General features: G+C 46.1%; 1 protein-coding gene across 2 annotated transcripts in view; it reads right to left on the reverse strand.

Moving 5' to 3' along the window:
* MATN2 (matrilin 2) overlaps positions 1-16,538 on the reverse strand; it is a 129,476-nt gene that overhangs the window by 74,450 nt on the left and 38,488 nt on the right. For both annotated transcript variants that reach the window (XM_036875696.2, XM_036875687.2), the window contains exon 3: positions 4,634-5,203. In XM_036875696.2, the coding sequence (XP_036731591.1) occupies positions 4,634-5,203 (570 nt within the window). The remainder of the gene's footprint in view (positions 1-4,633; positions 5,204-16,538) is intronic.

Here is a 16,538-nt window from a genome sequence, read left to right on the forward strand (position 1 = left end):
GGCTTAAACTGAGGGCAGGTACAACTAGGGAGCTGACAGGGAGCATGCTTTCTGCCCACAGACCAGAGAGGAAGGGAAAGCAAGCAGAGGGAGATGGAGATAATCCAGGGCTGTCATGCATGATTCTTCTCCTTACATCCATGAGTAATATAATACAATCCTTTTAAAAACAAGTTCAAGCTGAATTTGTTACTCTCAAGCAAAAGAAACCCAAACATTTTTACTAAAATAGATTTTCCATCTGCAAAATTTTATGGATGAGTGGTCAGTGTTTCTAAGAGTATCTGGGCCCTAAATGCCTTGCTGCCATGGGATGGGCCTTTGCGGTGTGACTGAAGTGGGGACAAAAGTCCTGTGTCCTCTGGCAGGCCAGTGGACTCATTTCTCAGAAGGCCTTCTGGACTGAAGCTGGGTCAAGGCTTTGTGTTCTGGGGAAGGAATCACTAATCAGCAGGCTAAGTCACAGCAAGGCTGGGTTTTTTTAACTAGGAAATATGAATGCTCAGAAAATGTTCATTAATGAACGCTCGAAGGACTAAAGGCATGATCAAAGACGTGCTGGGGCTGACTGGGGGTCTTGAAAGGAATGATTACTGGGTATGTGAAGTCAGCGTCTGTTGAAGTCAAGCTGGCCTCCCATTTAACAACTGGGCCTCATAGGCCTGCAGTAAGTGGAGACTTTGCCCTTGCTGGTTAATGAGAGGTGTATCTTAGAACACTGTTAGGGTCTTACATTGTCCCTGGCTGGCAGGGCAGTGGGGGTTGGGGGAAGATAATAGGGCAGGAACAGCCACCCTCCAGTCTCCAAAGACCAAGCTAGTCTAATGAGACAGACAGCAAGAGGTTAATTAAGAACAGCCCTACCTAGGTTACAATGAATCATCAGAAGGCTCAGGATAGACACTCATTTTTCAGCTCCTAAATTCAGCATCCTCTCTCACTGGGTGGCAAAAATGGCAGGTCCCAGGACATGTAGGTTTTGGTCATCTTGTAGACAGGGCCTCAATTCACAGTTATCTGGCCTCCAAATTTTTCTGGTGGTCTCAGGGGTGGCCTGGATGCAACCTCAGGAATACCACCCTTGCTGTGGCGGGTGTGGGAATTCACTGCCCATGGGTACAAAGCTACCGCTGTGCTCAAGTTCATGTCCACACAGCCAGTGAGAGCCAGGACCAGGACTGTCATTCAGTGGTAATCTGGCTCCAGAGCCTAATATCTTCCTAGTTGTAAGATAAAGGTTCCTGCCTTGATCACACTGGGAGACTGCCTGCCTCCTCTGATCCACAGATCCAGCAATGATTCCCAGCCTGAAGGGCACTGGCCCCAGCTCCTCCCTCTGAATCCCGTCCCGGGTGCACCGTGGCCTCCACTCCCCCGCCAGCAGCATTTTTCAATCTGTGGTTCATATCTCATTAGCAGGTCATGAAATTAACAGAGAATCTGGACTAACTCTTTATTGTTTTTAAATGAATAGAAAAAACAATTGAAAATATCATTCCTTCCATGGCTTACTGCAGTTGCCCTCCCTACACATCTCTAGCCCTTAAACTCTGACTCATCTTTCAAGTCTGTGTGGTGCCTGTGGTTAAGATGTAAAGTCTGAGCCAGAATGCGTGGGTTCACATCTCATCTTTACCACTCAGTGCTGTGTGACCTTGGACAAGTTACTGAACCTCTGTGGGTCTCAAGTCTTCTATAAAATGTAAATTGTAAGAGCACCTTCTTCGCAGATTTGTGTTGTGACCAAAATGAATTAACGTGTGCTAATCACTCAAAACAGCACATGTACATACCAATATTAAGAAATGTTAGTGACTAATATTATCTCCTCTTTATTGCTCTCCTGGAGGCCCCAGGCATACCCAGGCATTCTTTGATCAGAGATCCCCCAGTGCCAGGTAACTTTCCGAAGTCTCTGAAGTGTACACTTCTCTAGCCAATATCCCATTTCTCTGTGACGAGGGCAACTTCCCATCAGCCTGAAACCCTTGAGCCTGGCCCATGGAGGGTAGGAGCTCTGAATCTCCAACTCTGACACCTGAAGTTGCTTATCTTTTCTAAGCCTCAGTCTTCACTTGCATAAAATGGGAATAATAATAGCACCTGCTTCATAGAATTGTTTTAAGTATTAAACGCCAAGTCCCTAACCCAGGACAAAATTAGATGTTTACAATCAGAGGGCAGCTCAAAAAATGTGTAAGGAACAAATGGGACATTCAAAATCTCAGAGATGTCTTCTGCATCTTGGAAGATGCTCATCACTGTTGTCTGATAATTGGAGCACACATGCAAACTGAGGCCCCCTGACTAGCCTACTGGTCCTCTGCATATTTGACTGTAACACAAGACAGTGCACACTGAATCTAAAGTTTATGAGGTCTGCTCACACTTTTCACTCTGAAGGTAAACATCCCCATTTTACAGATTTGCTCAGCATCCTCCAGTTGGCCGATGGGGTCTTTGAGACTCAAATCTGCTCTCCACCTACCACATTTTCCTGTCAAACTCAGGTGAATGTCAACCTCAAATATGGTTTACCTGGCATGGCTGGACAGTGGAAGTGGCCATCGGAAAATGGTTTACCCTTAAAGCAGACTTCATAACTCCCCACATGTGGAGGAGTGAAATGAGCAAGAGTTTCGAAGGAGAAGCCCCCAGCCCCTGGCTGTTTGCGCTTGGGGAATTCACTTTGCAAGCCCACTAACTGGTAAAGAGGGAGGAACAGTATTGTACTGTCTCCTGAGATTTCCATGGAGATCAAATGTGAGAACATAAAGGGAAGCACTTTATAAGTGTGAGTTGTTGAGATATTTACTGCACAGTTGATAAACAGGCTCTGGGGCCACCTCATCCTTTCAAGACTGTTGATGAGTCTGCTCAGCAAGCCCTCCACGCGAAGGGAGAGGAGCTGGTTTCCCGAGGGCACTGTAGTTCTCGGCCGTGCAAAGGAGCCGCCTAACACTGACTCTTTCTAGAGCTTCCAGATAACAACCAAAGGGGAAAAACTTCAAACAGCCTTTTAATTTTGCTGCCTGGTCATAAAACACAGAGAACATTCTTCTAGGGACAAGTCCTCATCTTCGGTCTCCTCATATTGTTGTTCCGTGTGCTGATAAATCCAGAGAGCGTATAGGAAACCCTCCATTAACATTTTCAAAGATAAATAAACCAGTCAAAACTATTAGGGTACCAATTTCTTTCTTAATATTTCCAGTCAAAGGGGAACACAAATTCTGCAGAAGTCATTTAAAGTCATAAACCTTAGAAATTTTTTTGCGTCTGAAGTTTCCAGGTAACTCGGCGCCGGTGCACCACTTTAACAGACTGTCTGTGCCACCAGGGCAAATAGCACTTAGGAACATTTTCCAAGTGACCCTGCAGAGAAAAAGGTTCTTTTCTCTTCATGGCATTGATTTTTTAAGTAACTCTTGATTTCAAGAAACAATGGGGTCTCTCCTTTTTGAGTTTAGTTCTCAGCAGGGCATATTTTTTTGAAGACACTTCAAAAGCACACGGTTCTTCCTCCCTAAGGCTTGGGGGAGAGGCCAGGTCTAGGCTTTGTCACACTGTGGGAACTGGCCTGGGAGCCCCGAGAGGGCCAGGTTCCTGCTCCCAGGGAGTTGGAGATGAGTCTGGTCCTTAAGTCATTCTCCACTCACACTCCTGGGAAAGCACTTATCATTTTCAAATAGATATTTCCTTTTGTTTTGGCATCAAAGAAGCATGGCAGTTACCGGAGACAGGGACGAATATGAGTGGGCATGGGGGCACTGGACACTGTTTGCCAGGTCAGGAGGCATGTTTGCAGTTCCAGGGATTAGAGTAGAGCTGGGGTGGACACCCTGGACCTTGCCCTCCTGTGGGAGGAAAGGACGAGAAGACAGCTGGGGCAGCAGGAAACTGCCGAGAGAGTGAGCTGACCTGCTGGAAGAAGCTGAGGCAGGAGCTCGGGTTGGAGGTAACTGGGAGTCTGGCAAGGAAGGGTTAGGGGACCCTTGTGGAGAGTAGGGTCAAGAAGCAAGCAAGGGAAGAAGATCCTTAAAGCAGAAGAACACAGCTGAAGAACTTGGGAGGCACCCCTTTGCAGAAGGAGGGGGCCCACCTGCCATAGCAACAGGTGGGAAGACACCAGGACCACGTCTTGGTTCCCTGGGACACTGGGTCTCTTTGTCGGCTGAGGGAACATCCACTGCCAGCACCAGAAGGGCAAAAACCACACCACCACTAGATGTTGTTACTTTTGCCCTCCCATTCCCATCCCTGCTCCAACTCATAAATTTCAACTTAGGGAATTCCAAGGCAGTACAATGTGCTGAAGAAAAAGTCACCTATCTACTCTTAATCATTCTGCAGTTTGAAATCTCCCTGAGCACCCTGGCCTGGATCAGGTTCTGCCCTGAATTCTTACATTACACTATTACAATTGCAGTTACTTATTTGTGTAATTATATGCTTAATATCCGTCTCCTTGCAAGAGTGTAAGCCCCAAGAGAACACTGTGTCTGTCGCGGCCTTTGCTGAACACCGCTTGCCAGCACAGTACCTGGCACCAGGTAGCACAGAATGAACACTAGATGATGATTGAACCAATCCTAATGATTCCCCCAGAGAACCACAGAGGAGCAGGACCTACTGCACAGCTTGTTCTGGAACACCGAGGTCAGCGACTCCATCTGGCTGAAGTTGGCCACCAGGAAGACGTGGTCCTCATGCGGCTCACTGCCGATGGCCTTCAGTGTGTTGAGGTCCACCTGGCCCACACCAATGGCAAAGATCAGGATGCCTGCGTCCCGTGCCTTTGCAGCCACCTCAGCCACGGAGTCCTGTGGCCTCCCATCCGTCACGATCATTATGACCCGCAGCACATTCTCCCGCAGGGGCCTGGCCCCTTCTGCTTCTGAGAACGCGATATTCAGGGCATACTGGATGGCCAGCCCCGTCATGGTGCCTGTGGACAAGTGCCTCATCCTCTTAACAGCACGCTCCACTTCTGACTTCCTCTTGAAGGTCTTGAGGGAGAACTCATTCTTGACGGTGCTGCCATACTGGAGCAGGCCCACTCGCGTGTTGTCGGGGCCGATGTCCAAGAACTGCAAGATGTCCACAATGAACTCCTTGACTTTGGCATAGTCGTGGGTATTGACGCTGCGGGAGCTGTCAATGATAAAGACCAGGTCTGCCCGCTTATTCTCACAGGAGCTCTCTGGGGAAAGAGGAGAGTCAACACATTATAAGAGTGTTAAGGACCCAACACAGATTGGCTGTTGGAAATCCTTGGTCAGGGGATCACCTTTCAAACCTCCAATCTTCACTGGTCTTTCTTTCCTATTCAGGGAAGTTGTAAGGGTATATATGTGCATGACTGGGTGACCATGAATATTGGCTACAAATGGATACTATTTCTTTTCACAAGACAAATGAACATTTTAGTTTCTAGAAGGTCATCAGTACAGTTTTTAGGTAGGCAAACCCTTGACCAGGGTCAGAATGATTTTATTATTTACTGCATGGCACATAAGCTTGCTGGATGCTGCAAGAAACAGAGAGGAAACTTAGAGTTGGGACCAATGTCAAGGTGCTTACAATCTACCTAGGGAGACCACCATTGGAACAAGTGAAAGAATAGCCAGTATGAAATGTGGTGCTGACACTAGATGTTCAGAGAACAGTGGGTGGGCTGGGGTCAAGGAGAAAGACCATGAGCCAGCCTTGTGATGTGGGATGTTTGGACTGAAAGAAGGAACACACGGAGAGACACACAGGAACAAAAGCCCAAGATTCATGAACATGGTGGATAATAGAACAAGCGATACGAACTGCTAGCATTGCAGACAGGAATTAAGTTGGAGGTGTAACTGAAGCCAGTTGTAAAAAGCCTTTAAATTCAGACTGATAAATTCGTATGTAATCCCACAGGTAAGGGGCATAACGTGATTAGCATCGTATTATGTAACTTTTTGCTCCTGTAGGGAAGTTACATATTAAGTTAACTGAGTGTTGCAAGCAGGTGATCCAGACCACTGTTACACTAATCTGTTTGAGAGGAGGACTTCAACTCAACCAGGGGACAGTAGTGGAAATAGAGAGGAAGGGACCTCACCAAGAAACATTTCAACCGCAGACACGGTGAAATTGGAAAAAGGCAAATGTTAAGTGTCTCCCTTACCACCACCACCATCATACGGATTCCTTAAGCAGCCAAGCAAGAAGTCTATAAGAGGATTGGGTCCACGGATGAGCCTCATCGCATTCTGGGAAGACGATGGTATTGGATTAGATGAGAAGCCTCCTGCCTCCGAGGGTAGAAGCTGGGCATTCCAGGTGGAATTTCTTAGATGTTCTGAACGACTGCCTCCAGCCAGGGGGCATCCCTCCTCCCCTCCCACCTTTCTCCATCCTCTTCCCAGGCTTTGCAGCTAAATCCTGATTTGACGGATTAGAAAGGGCATCTCAAATGCTCGCAGTAAATCCCGACCATCACAGCTGTGAGAAAGAGAGAGCCAAAAATGAAATAGTGAAGCCAGTCATCAAAATGAAAAGTGGGAAAGGCCCATGAGGCCACCCTGCCCAGGCTGGTTTGCCAGGCTATGACTCGCCCTGAGCGCCTCCACACATGCCCCGCCCACTGCAGCCTCACAAATCTGACGATTTTCAGGGAGGAAGCACCCCAGACACCCTCAAAAGTATCCTGGCAGGAAACCAACCGTCTGCCACACCCACAGTGAACACTAGGAGCTATATGGATTTAAGGTCAGTTTCTCAAACCAGAGGCCCCAAAAAATGCGTTTGAGGTAGTTTGAGGAGTCTGGGGTAAGATCAATATAAAACGTGACATTTGTAGGATGTTTTAAAATCTTTCTTTCCAGTGTATTTCCATCACTATGGTCTCATTTGGTTTTCAGAACAAGCTCCTGAGACAAGAGCTAGGAGTCTCATGCTCACTGGATAGGTGAGAAAATGGAGGCACTGAGAGTTTGAAGATCTCTTATAATTCAGAAAAAAAACCTATAGGGAGACAACATAACACCTTCCTCATTAGGTGGCTGTGAGGATTTAAGGAAATGATGCGGATGAAGAGCATAGCCTTGCACCCACACGTGGGAACCCCCACCAATTGGAAGCGGCTCTCCTCTGCCCACCCCACCCCATCTCTCTCCTGCGTGCCCTCACCTGCACCCGTACCAGCAGGGCCGCTGCTTATGGTGGTGTGTGTGTGCTGCACACAGGCACCTGCCCAGGGATGAGTGAGGTGATATCCAGGCCTGAGCCCCAGGTGCTGTGTCCATCCTTAGAGGCACCTGGAGGGGTGCCTTTTTTAGAAGTTAGTTTTCACAAAGAGCCCTATGGTCTAGCATACAACCCTGGGTCAGAATAGTGGATGACAGACCTGCAGGTCCCAGGAGAAATGGAACCAGGCTCAGAGCCTGCCACGGAGGGTACTAATGAAAGGCTCCTGGGAAGGGAGGAGACAGCAGACTGGCCCGCCGAGAAGTTTCCTCTCTGGAGATCTTTGGAAGCAGAGGATCCTCCTGAGACTGGGATTCTTACTGTGGGTCTTACTCATGGTATCAACATCCCATCAAACATCACAATCAATTTAAAGGGAAGTCTGGAAGTTTCATGGGGAATTATGTGCTAAACTGGATTCGTTCTTATCAAAACAAATGGGTAGTTTCCACAGTGCCTGGGCATTTACAAAATACCACAAAGGTCCAAAATGTGAAGGTTCCAAGGCTAGTGCGGCTGAGCTGCAAATGAGTCCTGCAAGCCCAAGCAACTGAGTTTCCTCCAAGATGCCTCCTCAGGTCCCTTGAGGACCCAGAACCACAGTGTCCAGGCTTGACCCTGGAAGGGCCAGTCCAGTGGTTCTCAAACCTGAGGTGCCTCCCAGCTCTCTGGAGGACTTGTTAAAAAAACTAACACCAGCAGGCCACACCCCCTGAGTTTCAGATTCTATGTCTGTGGCACTTGAATTTGATTTCTGGCAAGTTCCCAGGTGAAGTCAGTACTGCAGGTCCAGGGACCACAGTCTAGGTACAGAGAAATCTCTGGACAAAAGTTCTGGCAAGTCTTGGCCTCACTGTCTCACTGAATTCTCCCAGGTGGACACTAGACTCACTCATCTTTGTAGCCATGCAGTTGGGAATACAGTAAGTCTTTGGTCAACATTTGTGGAGTTTAGTGAATTCCGGGTGGTGGAGCAAGGCTTCAGGTGGAAGGGACTGAGTCAGAGTAGCCAGTTCAAGGAGGTGGATGAAAACCACTAAGTCAGAAAGTTCAAGAGCAGGGCAGGGTCCTACTAATGGAGTCACAGATTCTAGAACCAAAATCTTCCTTCTGGCCCCTCAGGACAGACTTTCAGCAGCAGTTAGAGGGTTTGTGGGCACATCATAAAATGGCATCCCTTAAACCAGAAAGCGCTGGTCTGGAACTTGTCAAGAGCACTTCCAGGACTGCCAGCTTGACTCCGAAGCCCACAGTCAGGCAAATGAGTGTCTCTTACCCTTGCAGAGAAGGTGAACCTGAGCGAGGACAATTTTAAGCAACATTCTCACCCCGGCAGGATAGTGTACAGCCTTGGAGGTATTTCCTCCTCTCAGGGTTGCAGACTTGTCACTCATCAGCCTCCCTTGCTCAGGCTAAATTCAGTCTTAACTGTGTAATTGTACAGTAAATATTTGGTGCCGTCTTCCTGGGAAGGTCAGGACATGGCTGGGGAAAGAAGGCATGTGAATCTCTATGACAAGGGCAAAATCATTTCCTCCAGGGACTGAAAGAGAGCTCTAAAATGCTCAGTGGAACAGCAGTAGAGTCCTCTGACCTCAGTGTAAGTCCAGCGACTGCCACTCTCTGTCCATGTGGTCTTGAGCCTATCCTTAACCACTGTGACTCTAGATCTCTTCTTCTGTGAAATGGGGATAATAATACCTCACAGGGTTATTGTGAGACTCAAAAGAGAATACAATAATAATTCACAGGTACTATTTATTGAACACTTAATGAGTGCCAGGCCTTGTTCTGAGTACTTTACATGTGTTGGCTTTTTTATTCTGTGTATCCATCTTAGGGTGTAGGTACTGTTACTATTCCCATTTTACAGATGGGGACAGTGAGTCTAGGAAGGTAAGATAACTAGCTCAGGGTCTCATACTTAGGGAGTAGAGGAGCCAGTATTTGAGCCCCTCTTGTCTGGCTCCCATAACTCAGGCTCTTAACCACCAAGCAATGCTCAGAAAGGATTTTATTCTTTTAGACCTGCCATTCCCAGCATATTCAAGATGTACCAGGACTGTACCGGCTCTCTGGAGTCAGTTCTTTCCTTCCCTGGAATCAGGACCCGAGAGCTGTGGCTCAAACTTGCCTGCCTCCTGCCAAGTGCTTCTCTCCTACTAAATGCCTTATTTTTAATTCAATAAAATGATGAAAACAGATGCTTGCTTCCCTAACAGTAGCTGCCCAGTAACTCAGGCTGCTAGTTGTTCACATTCTCATCACTTGACTCATGCTTGTTAATGGATATGTAGAGCAAGGCCCTGTGGGCGGCTGAGGGATGGGACAGGTGTGATGGAGCAAAGGTCACCAATCTTTGACAGACTGTGGGGTACTAGAGGCATATGGCCTGGACAATAGGCAAATGCCCACATGGGTTGGGGAGGGAAATGGCTTTCAGAAAAAGTGATACTTCCTAACAATTCCCAGCAAAGTTTCCATAAGCAGATGGTTTGTGGGCACTTAAAAAAAGACCTGTGATTAATTGAATGATACAAGTGAAAACATGTCTTGATTTCTACGACTGCAAGACTGAGTGGACTGGGAACTGGAGTATGATTTCTGGGGGGCATTGAAGGCCAACATGGTGACAGTGATGATGAAACTGAAGTGACACCAATAACAGAGTTGTGTTTTGCTCCAGTGTACAGGTACAGGAGGGAGGCAGACAAAAGTTTATTCAACCAGCTGTCATTTAGCCAAGCAAGGATGATGAATCAGAGCATCCAACGAGCCCACAGAGCCACTGAATGAATTCCTATGGAATTACACTGGGGAAACAGGGAGCAGAGGAAATAAGGGGGTGAAGGACAGAGAAAAGTAGCAGACAATGGATTAGAAGCCCAGGTAAGGTCACAGGATTGTTGAAGTTGGAATACTAGGAGGGGTGAGCTGGGAAAATAAGTTTAAATTGCGATTATGAAGGGTCTATTGTTATTGTAATCACAGTGTCAAGAGGATGATGAGGGGAACATGGCTGAGATCTGGTAGAAGACAAGGATATGGGAGGAAAGGAAGTCAAAGCTGTTGAGGGATAATTCATATGGGCATTGAAATTACCAAGAATTATGACAAGAGTAATATTGGAGAAAGTGGCAGCAAGCCAAGAGCTAAAACTATTCTTGTAACTGAGAATAAAAAGAGGTCTTTTACAATTTCTCTAAGAATGACCGGAAACACTATGAAACATAAGAGAATGTCAATCAGGGACAGAGAAAAACTAGCTCATCAAGACTTTCAAAGGGACACTGAGGAGAAAATTTGAAGCTGCTTTAGGATTACAGAAACAGAGAGAGAAAGTTGGGGGAAGAGAAACATGATTGTTATGAGCCAGCAGGAGTCTAAGAAGGAGAAAAGGCATGCACAATTAATTTTTTTTATTCCTAGATGAGAGAGATCAGGAGGTTTGGGGGAAATCTATAGTTTAGATCTCAGCAAGGCAAATGATTACATCTAGTGAGGAAGAAATATAGATTCCACATATGTAGACCAGTTAGATTGAGACAGTCATTTAACAAATATTGAGTACCTACAGCATGTCAGGCTCTGGGAATACATGAAGGAAAGATTCCCATTTGTGAAAAGCAGGCATACAGACAAGTAACAATAGGATACAATTAAATAGGTAGACTAAAAAGACAAACAGTGTGCCAATGGAGAGTGGGGCCGAGGGAGGGGGCACGGTAATGGCTGACTATCAGCGTGGGCACCCAGGCTCTAGGGCAGGCTTAGCAATGCCCCCCACCTCCCCTTTTATGTCTTGTCCCTGGCAGCCATTACTAATCAGTCCTGCCCTTCTCTCACATGGCCTGGACTCAGGGTCCCTTCAACACTGCGCTCCAGATACCTACAGACAATGTATCAGAGCTGGCACATGAAATAGAATCATTTTGCAAACCTGCTTTTAGAGTCTGGTGCTCCACAACAAAGATTTAAGTACTCAACTTTATCCACTTATAAGAAACTGAAAAAATGTAAATTAGCTAATTAAACTTAGAGACATTCTCTGATTAGTAGTGCTAATTTATCACTTTTCAGTGAGAAATAAGAAGGGCAGGTAGACAAAGCTGGCCACATCAATGGTCCACACATGAACTTCCAGACAAAGCCACATTTATGACAGCAGGCTGCTAGATGGACATGCAATCAGAGCAAAGGAAATATAAAGAGCATGAGAAATAGTCTTCTCAAACTGTAAAAGTGGTATGAATCCTCCATCATAAGACTATAAAATAGTACATCAGAGTTCAGGGAAATTGCATCCCATAGCAATTGGTTTATGTGAATTGAACTATATGGGCTGGTCAAAAAAAGATGGACAGAGACACAGACAGACTGAAAGAAAAGATTACCAGTAACACAGCAACATGATCCTACCCACTATGGTGCTCAGTGAGCACAGGCCACCGTATGCGGTTCCATCCCCATGTGCCTCCACACTGAATAGCTCTCAGGGCTTACAGATGAGTTCCTGGACATTTCAGAGGTACTTCGGACTATCTTAATTTTTTTCCCCAGTGCAATTCAATCTGCAACTCCCCTGTATCTAGAGCCCTTGGCTGAGGCACCAGGGTTCTTGGCCAGGGCTGGAAAGACCACGATCCCTTCTTCCCTTTGCAATTCCCTTATTAGTCAGGGTCCAGCTGCTGCATTACCCCGTGCCAGACATTTTCCAATGCAGTTGATGAGCACTGACTTTCTTTGAATCAGCAGCTCTACTCACATCTTCCTAAAGAACCTCTGGGGGAAACCCTGAAAGCCTGACTTTATTATAGGAGGGAGACACCCTGGACTTCTCAATGGGATCTCAGACATATCTTGGACTCATTAGCAAATCATTCCCCACTTGGTAACATTTTCCAAACACTTTTCCAAATTCTGGGGGCATTTGCAGTTTTCTTTACACCACTACATACAATGTTGGGAGGAGTCACTTAATGAGCTGAATAACAGAGGCAGGGCCAGAAAGGATTTCTGAGTGCTGGAATAACAAGTCAAAATTAACAAGATGAATCTGTTAGTATAAATGTCCAGCCCTGTGCATAAGACTCAAAATGCCAACTGTATAAACCACAGGAAAGGAGATATTTAGATTGACAAGCCAGTGACATGACCAAATTTCAAGCCAAGATGGCAAATCCTGAGCCACACATCTGCCCTCCAGGCCCCCAGGCCTGGCACCTTGTGACACCCTCCTCATCAATCCCAGCCTCAGAATCAAAGTTCAGCCACAGGATTTGTCTCAACACAGCACCCCATTCCCACCACCCCATGCGCGGAGAGGGCTTGGGGAATGGATCAGATTTGCCATCCAGGTACCTTTCCACTGCTCATGGGATATCTGCTGCCCCCGACTTTGATGCCCCAGTCATCTCATTAGTGGTTTTCCCAGCCTGGGAGTGTAGACTCCCCAGAAGGGTGAACCTTACTCTTTCTTTGTAGCAGAACCTCCCTATAACGAATATTTTGGTGAGTTTCCTGATCAGAGTCACAATCAGATGGGGCAGCTGTAACTCTGCAGTATAGACTCAGCCTCAGGATGCCATTTCATCAAAGCAATTGGTTCACAGGCCACCATCCTAAGGGCACTGGCAGCAAGGTCACTGATGTTCACGGAAGAATGAACTAATGAACTCTTTGGCCTCCTGGACTGGCCCACCACTCCCTGCCTTATACTTCATACCTGCCCTGATGCCCAACGATATCAGTTTGGAGTTCCCCACACGCCATCCTCTCTCCGTGCCTCCTCAGCTCAGGACTCCGCCTATGGTTACCAATTTTAAAAACCTTCCCTTGATGGGTGCCCTCCACCGGCCTAAATGACCTTCCTCTGGGTCCCCTGGTTTCCCCCCATTACCTCTCTCTGAGCATTTTCCTAGCAGCATTTCACACATGGAGCTATCAGCCACAGGTAGTGTCGTCTATGACTCTCCAATGCCCAGCATAATGCCAGGCACACAGGTGCTCCAAAGGGGCTTTGCTTCTTCCGTCTGATGTGCATATGTGGATGGGAGAGAGACGCTGTGGATGACCCTCCAGGAGCTGGAGTGGGCTGGGAGGGCTGGCCTGCCAGCTTAGATAAAGGACAGCTCACAGCAGCCATCCTCAATGTCTTGTTGACATTAGAAGCGTCTGGGCAACTTCCTTAGATGCTGAATCCTAGGCAGCTCCCTAGACCCAATGACCCTTACAATTGCCCAGGGGATTCTCTGGCACATAAAGCTGAAAACTGTATCCCAAGGGGCAGGTGAGCCTGAGAGACCATCTGCTACAGAGCCAAGAGTCCAGAGAAGAATACGGTGACAGGGACCCCTTCCCATGCCCCAGCACCCTCCTCCCCAAGACCAGGAGCGACCTGGTAAATATGGCAACAAACATATTGGATTTTCTCATGTGTTCTGATCCACATTTGGTTCCAATATTGGATCATGTGCATGTCAGATACATCCTGGCTTTCAATTACAGCAGAAAATAAACAAGGTAGACACCATTATTACCTTCAGCTTACAGATGAGGAAGCTGGGGCTTGTTAAATAACGAGTCTGCTGGCACAGGGCATGTAAATGGTGGTGAAACAGGGATTTCAAACCCAAGCCAGTCCACTTCTTGTACCTGCATTTTTAGCCTGTTTGCCAGTAGGTGACCTTGCATGAAGAGTCTCCTCTGAACAGGAAAATATCCCAGAAAAGAGCCTTAACCAGTTACACTCCCAGTTACCAGTTAACACAGTCATCCCCCAGTAAAATGGGGAGGACCAGAGGCCAAGACCCAGGAGTTAAAGCTCAACTCAAGACACACTCCCCTTAATCTAAATGTCCTCTTCATGCTGGGCCAGAGTCCTGGGGGACAGTGCTGTGCCATAGGCCCCAGGGAGTCACCTGCTGCCCCTACCCAAGTCCAAAAGCACTTTGTGCAACAGCAGGCAGTGGAGACAGTAGCACAATTAGAAACTCAATGTGCAGTGATGTCAACCCACTGACACTGTTGTTCCTGGCCTGCAGCCCCACCAAACCATGAGGCAAACCTCTGAGGTTACCTATCTGTCTTCATTTCACTGCTGCCTGGCTCAGGGCTGGCACACGGAAGGCAGCGGACTGAAGGCTTATGGGCAAGACACAATACGGGGCTGTGGGGTTGCTGACCTATGGAAGATGCAGTCCCTGGCCTCAGCGGCTTATGATCCTGGGGTCAGTGAAACAAGCATACAGGTGACTACAGAAGAAGGCAGGGTAAGAGGAATTATTATTTGATAATTCTAGTCATATGGTATGCTTAACCAGAACAGCCCAACCCTTCACCACAAAGAACAGTTACTAGAGACTGTACTTCTGAATGAGGTATGAACCCTGCAGAGACAGCAAATACACTCTCTACCTCTTGGCCAGCTAATGAGGATAAAAAGAACAATGTATCTCCAAGTGGAGGCGATTTCCCTAGTCTTCCTCCTGACCCCACATATACCCTGCTTTGAATGCCTGTTGGAAAAGAGAGAGGTAGGAGATGGCTGGGGAAAGGGAAGTTGTGGCTAGCCAGGTTCCCTGTTCTGCCAGAACCACTCTAGTTTTCTTCTCTTCTCTGTGTATTTTTTTTTTTTACCATAGACCCGCTTGTCTCAATGAGCTGTGTAAAAAGCAGTTGATACCATTTAAGGCACCATGTACCATGTGCTTTCTCTCAAGAATACATGAGATAAAGATGCTCCATATCGCTAATCATCAGGGAAATGCAAATCAAAACCACAATGAGATATCACCTCACACCAGTTAGAATGGCCACCATCCAAAAGATAAAAAGTAACAAGTGTTGGCAGTATGTGGAGAAATGGGAACCCTCCACACTGTTGGTGGGAATGTAAATTGGTGCAACCACTGTAGAAAGCAGTATGAAGGTTCCTCAAAAAACTAAAAGGAGAAATACCCATATGACCAGTAATTCCACTTCTAGGAATTTATCCAAAGAAAACAAAATCCCTGATTCAAAAAGATATATGCACCCCTATGTTTATTGCTGCATTATTTATAATAGTCAAGATATGGAAGCAACCTAAGTGTTCATCAATAGATGAAGGAATAAAGAAGAATGGTACATATACACAATGGAATATTATTCAGCCATTAAAAAGAAAGAAATCCTGCTATTTGCAATGATGTGGATGGATCTAGATGGTATTATGCTCAGTGAAATAAGCCAGGCAGAGAAAGACAAATACCATAAGATTTCACTTATATATAATTACAAATATGAATACAAAGCAAAACATAATGAACAAAACAGCAGTAGACTCATGGATACTGAGAAGTGCCTAGTGGTTATCATGGGGGAGGGGCTGGGATCACAGGGGGAGGGGGATAAAGGGACACAAAAATTCTCAATCATAATATAAGTTAGTCACAGAGAGAGTAGTATATTATGGAGAATATAGCCAATGATTCTGTAACATCTTCTTATGTTGACAAATAGTAATTGCACTAGTGGGGGTGAGGATTTAATAATATGGGTAACTGTTGAAACCACTGTATTGTATATTTGAAACCAATATAAGATTGTATATCAATGAAACTTCAATTAAAAAAAAGAACACATGAGATATGGTTTGAATGTCAACCTTTATTCCAGTAAGTTCTTTCCAACACCTATAAGCAGAGCTAAAGTTCACAGGCAGAAGTTGAAATTTCAGTATTGTCAGGTTTGTGCTGTGTATGCTTTACTTTTTTTATTTTTTAAAATTTTGCTATCATTAATCTACAATTACATGAAGAACACTATGTTTACAGGCTCCCCCCATCACCAGGTCCCCCCTCCACACCCCACTACAGTCACTGTCCATCAGCGTAGCAAGATGCTATATAATCACTACCTGTCTTCTCTGTGTGTACATTTTACTTTTACCCAGTGTTATTACCAAGAAGGGCATCTGCAGAGCAGAGAGATGGACATGATGGGAGAGAGGGATGCTATCTGCCTACAGAGATACACATGGAATTTTTGTGCAAAATACTTGCCAATGTCATGATAAGGCTTGGTTTGTTTGCTTTTTTAAAGAAGGTTCAGGGACTCTCTTGTCCCCTCCTGGCATGAGCCGGGAGCTCTGTCCTTTCACTGTATCTCTAAATAAAAGCCTGTACCTTGCTCTCCTAAAAAAAATAAATAAATAAATAAATAAATAAATAATAAAGAAGGTTCACATCTTTGGATAGCAATGGTGCTCCACAAACCAGAGCCATGGGCCAGTGGGCCCTGAGAGATTCTGAGTTGACACCAGTTTAATT

The sequence above is a fragment of the Manis pentadactyla genome, chromosome 3 (genome assembly GCF_030020395.1).
Source record: "Manis pentadactyla isolate mManPen7 chromosome 3, mManPen7.hap1, whole genome shotgun sequence".
NCBI classification, from domain to species: Eukaryota; Metazoa; Chordata; class Mammalia; order Pholidota; family Manidae; genus Manis; species Manis pentadactyla.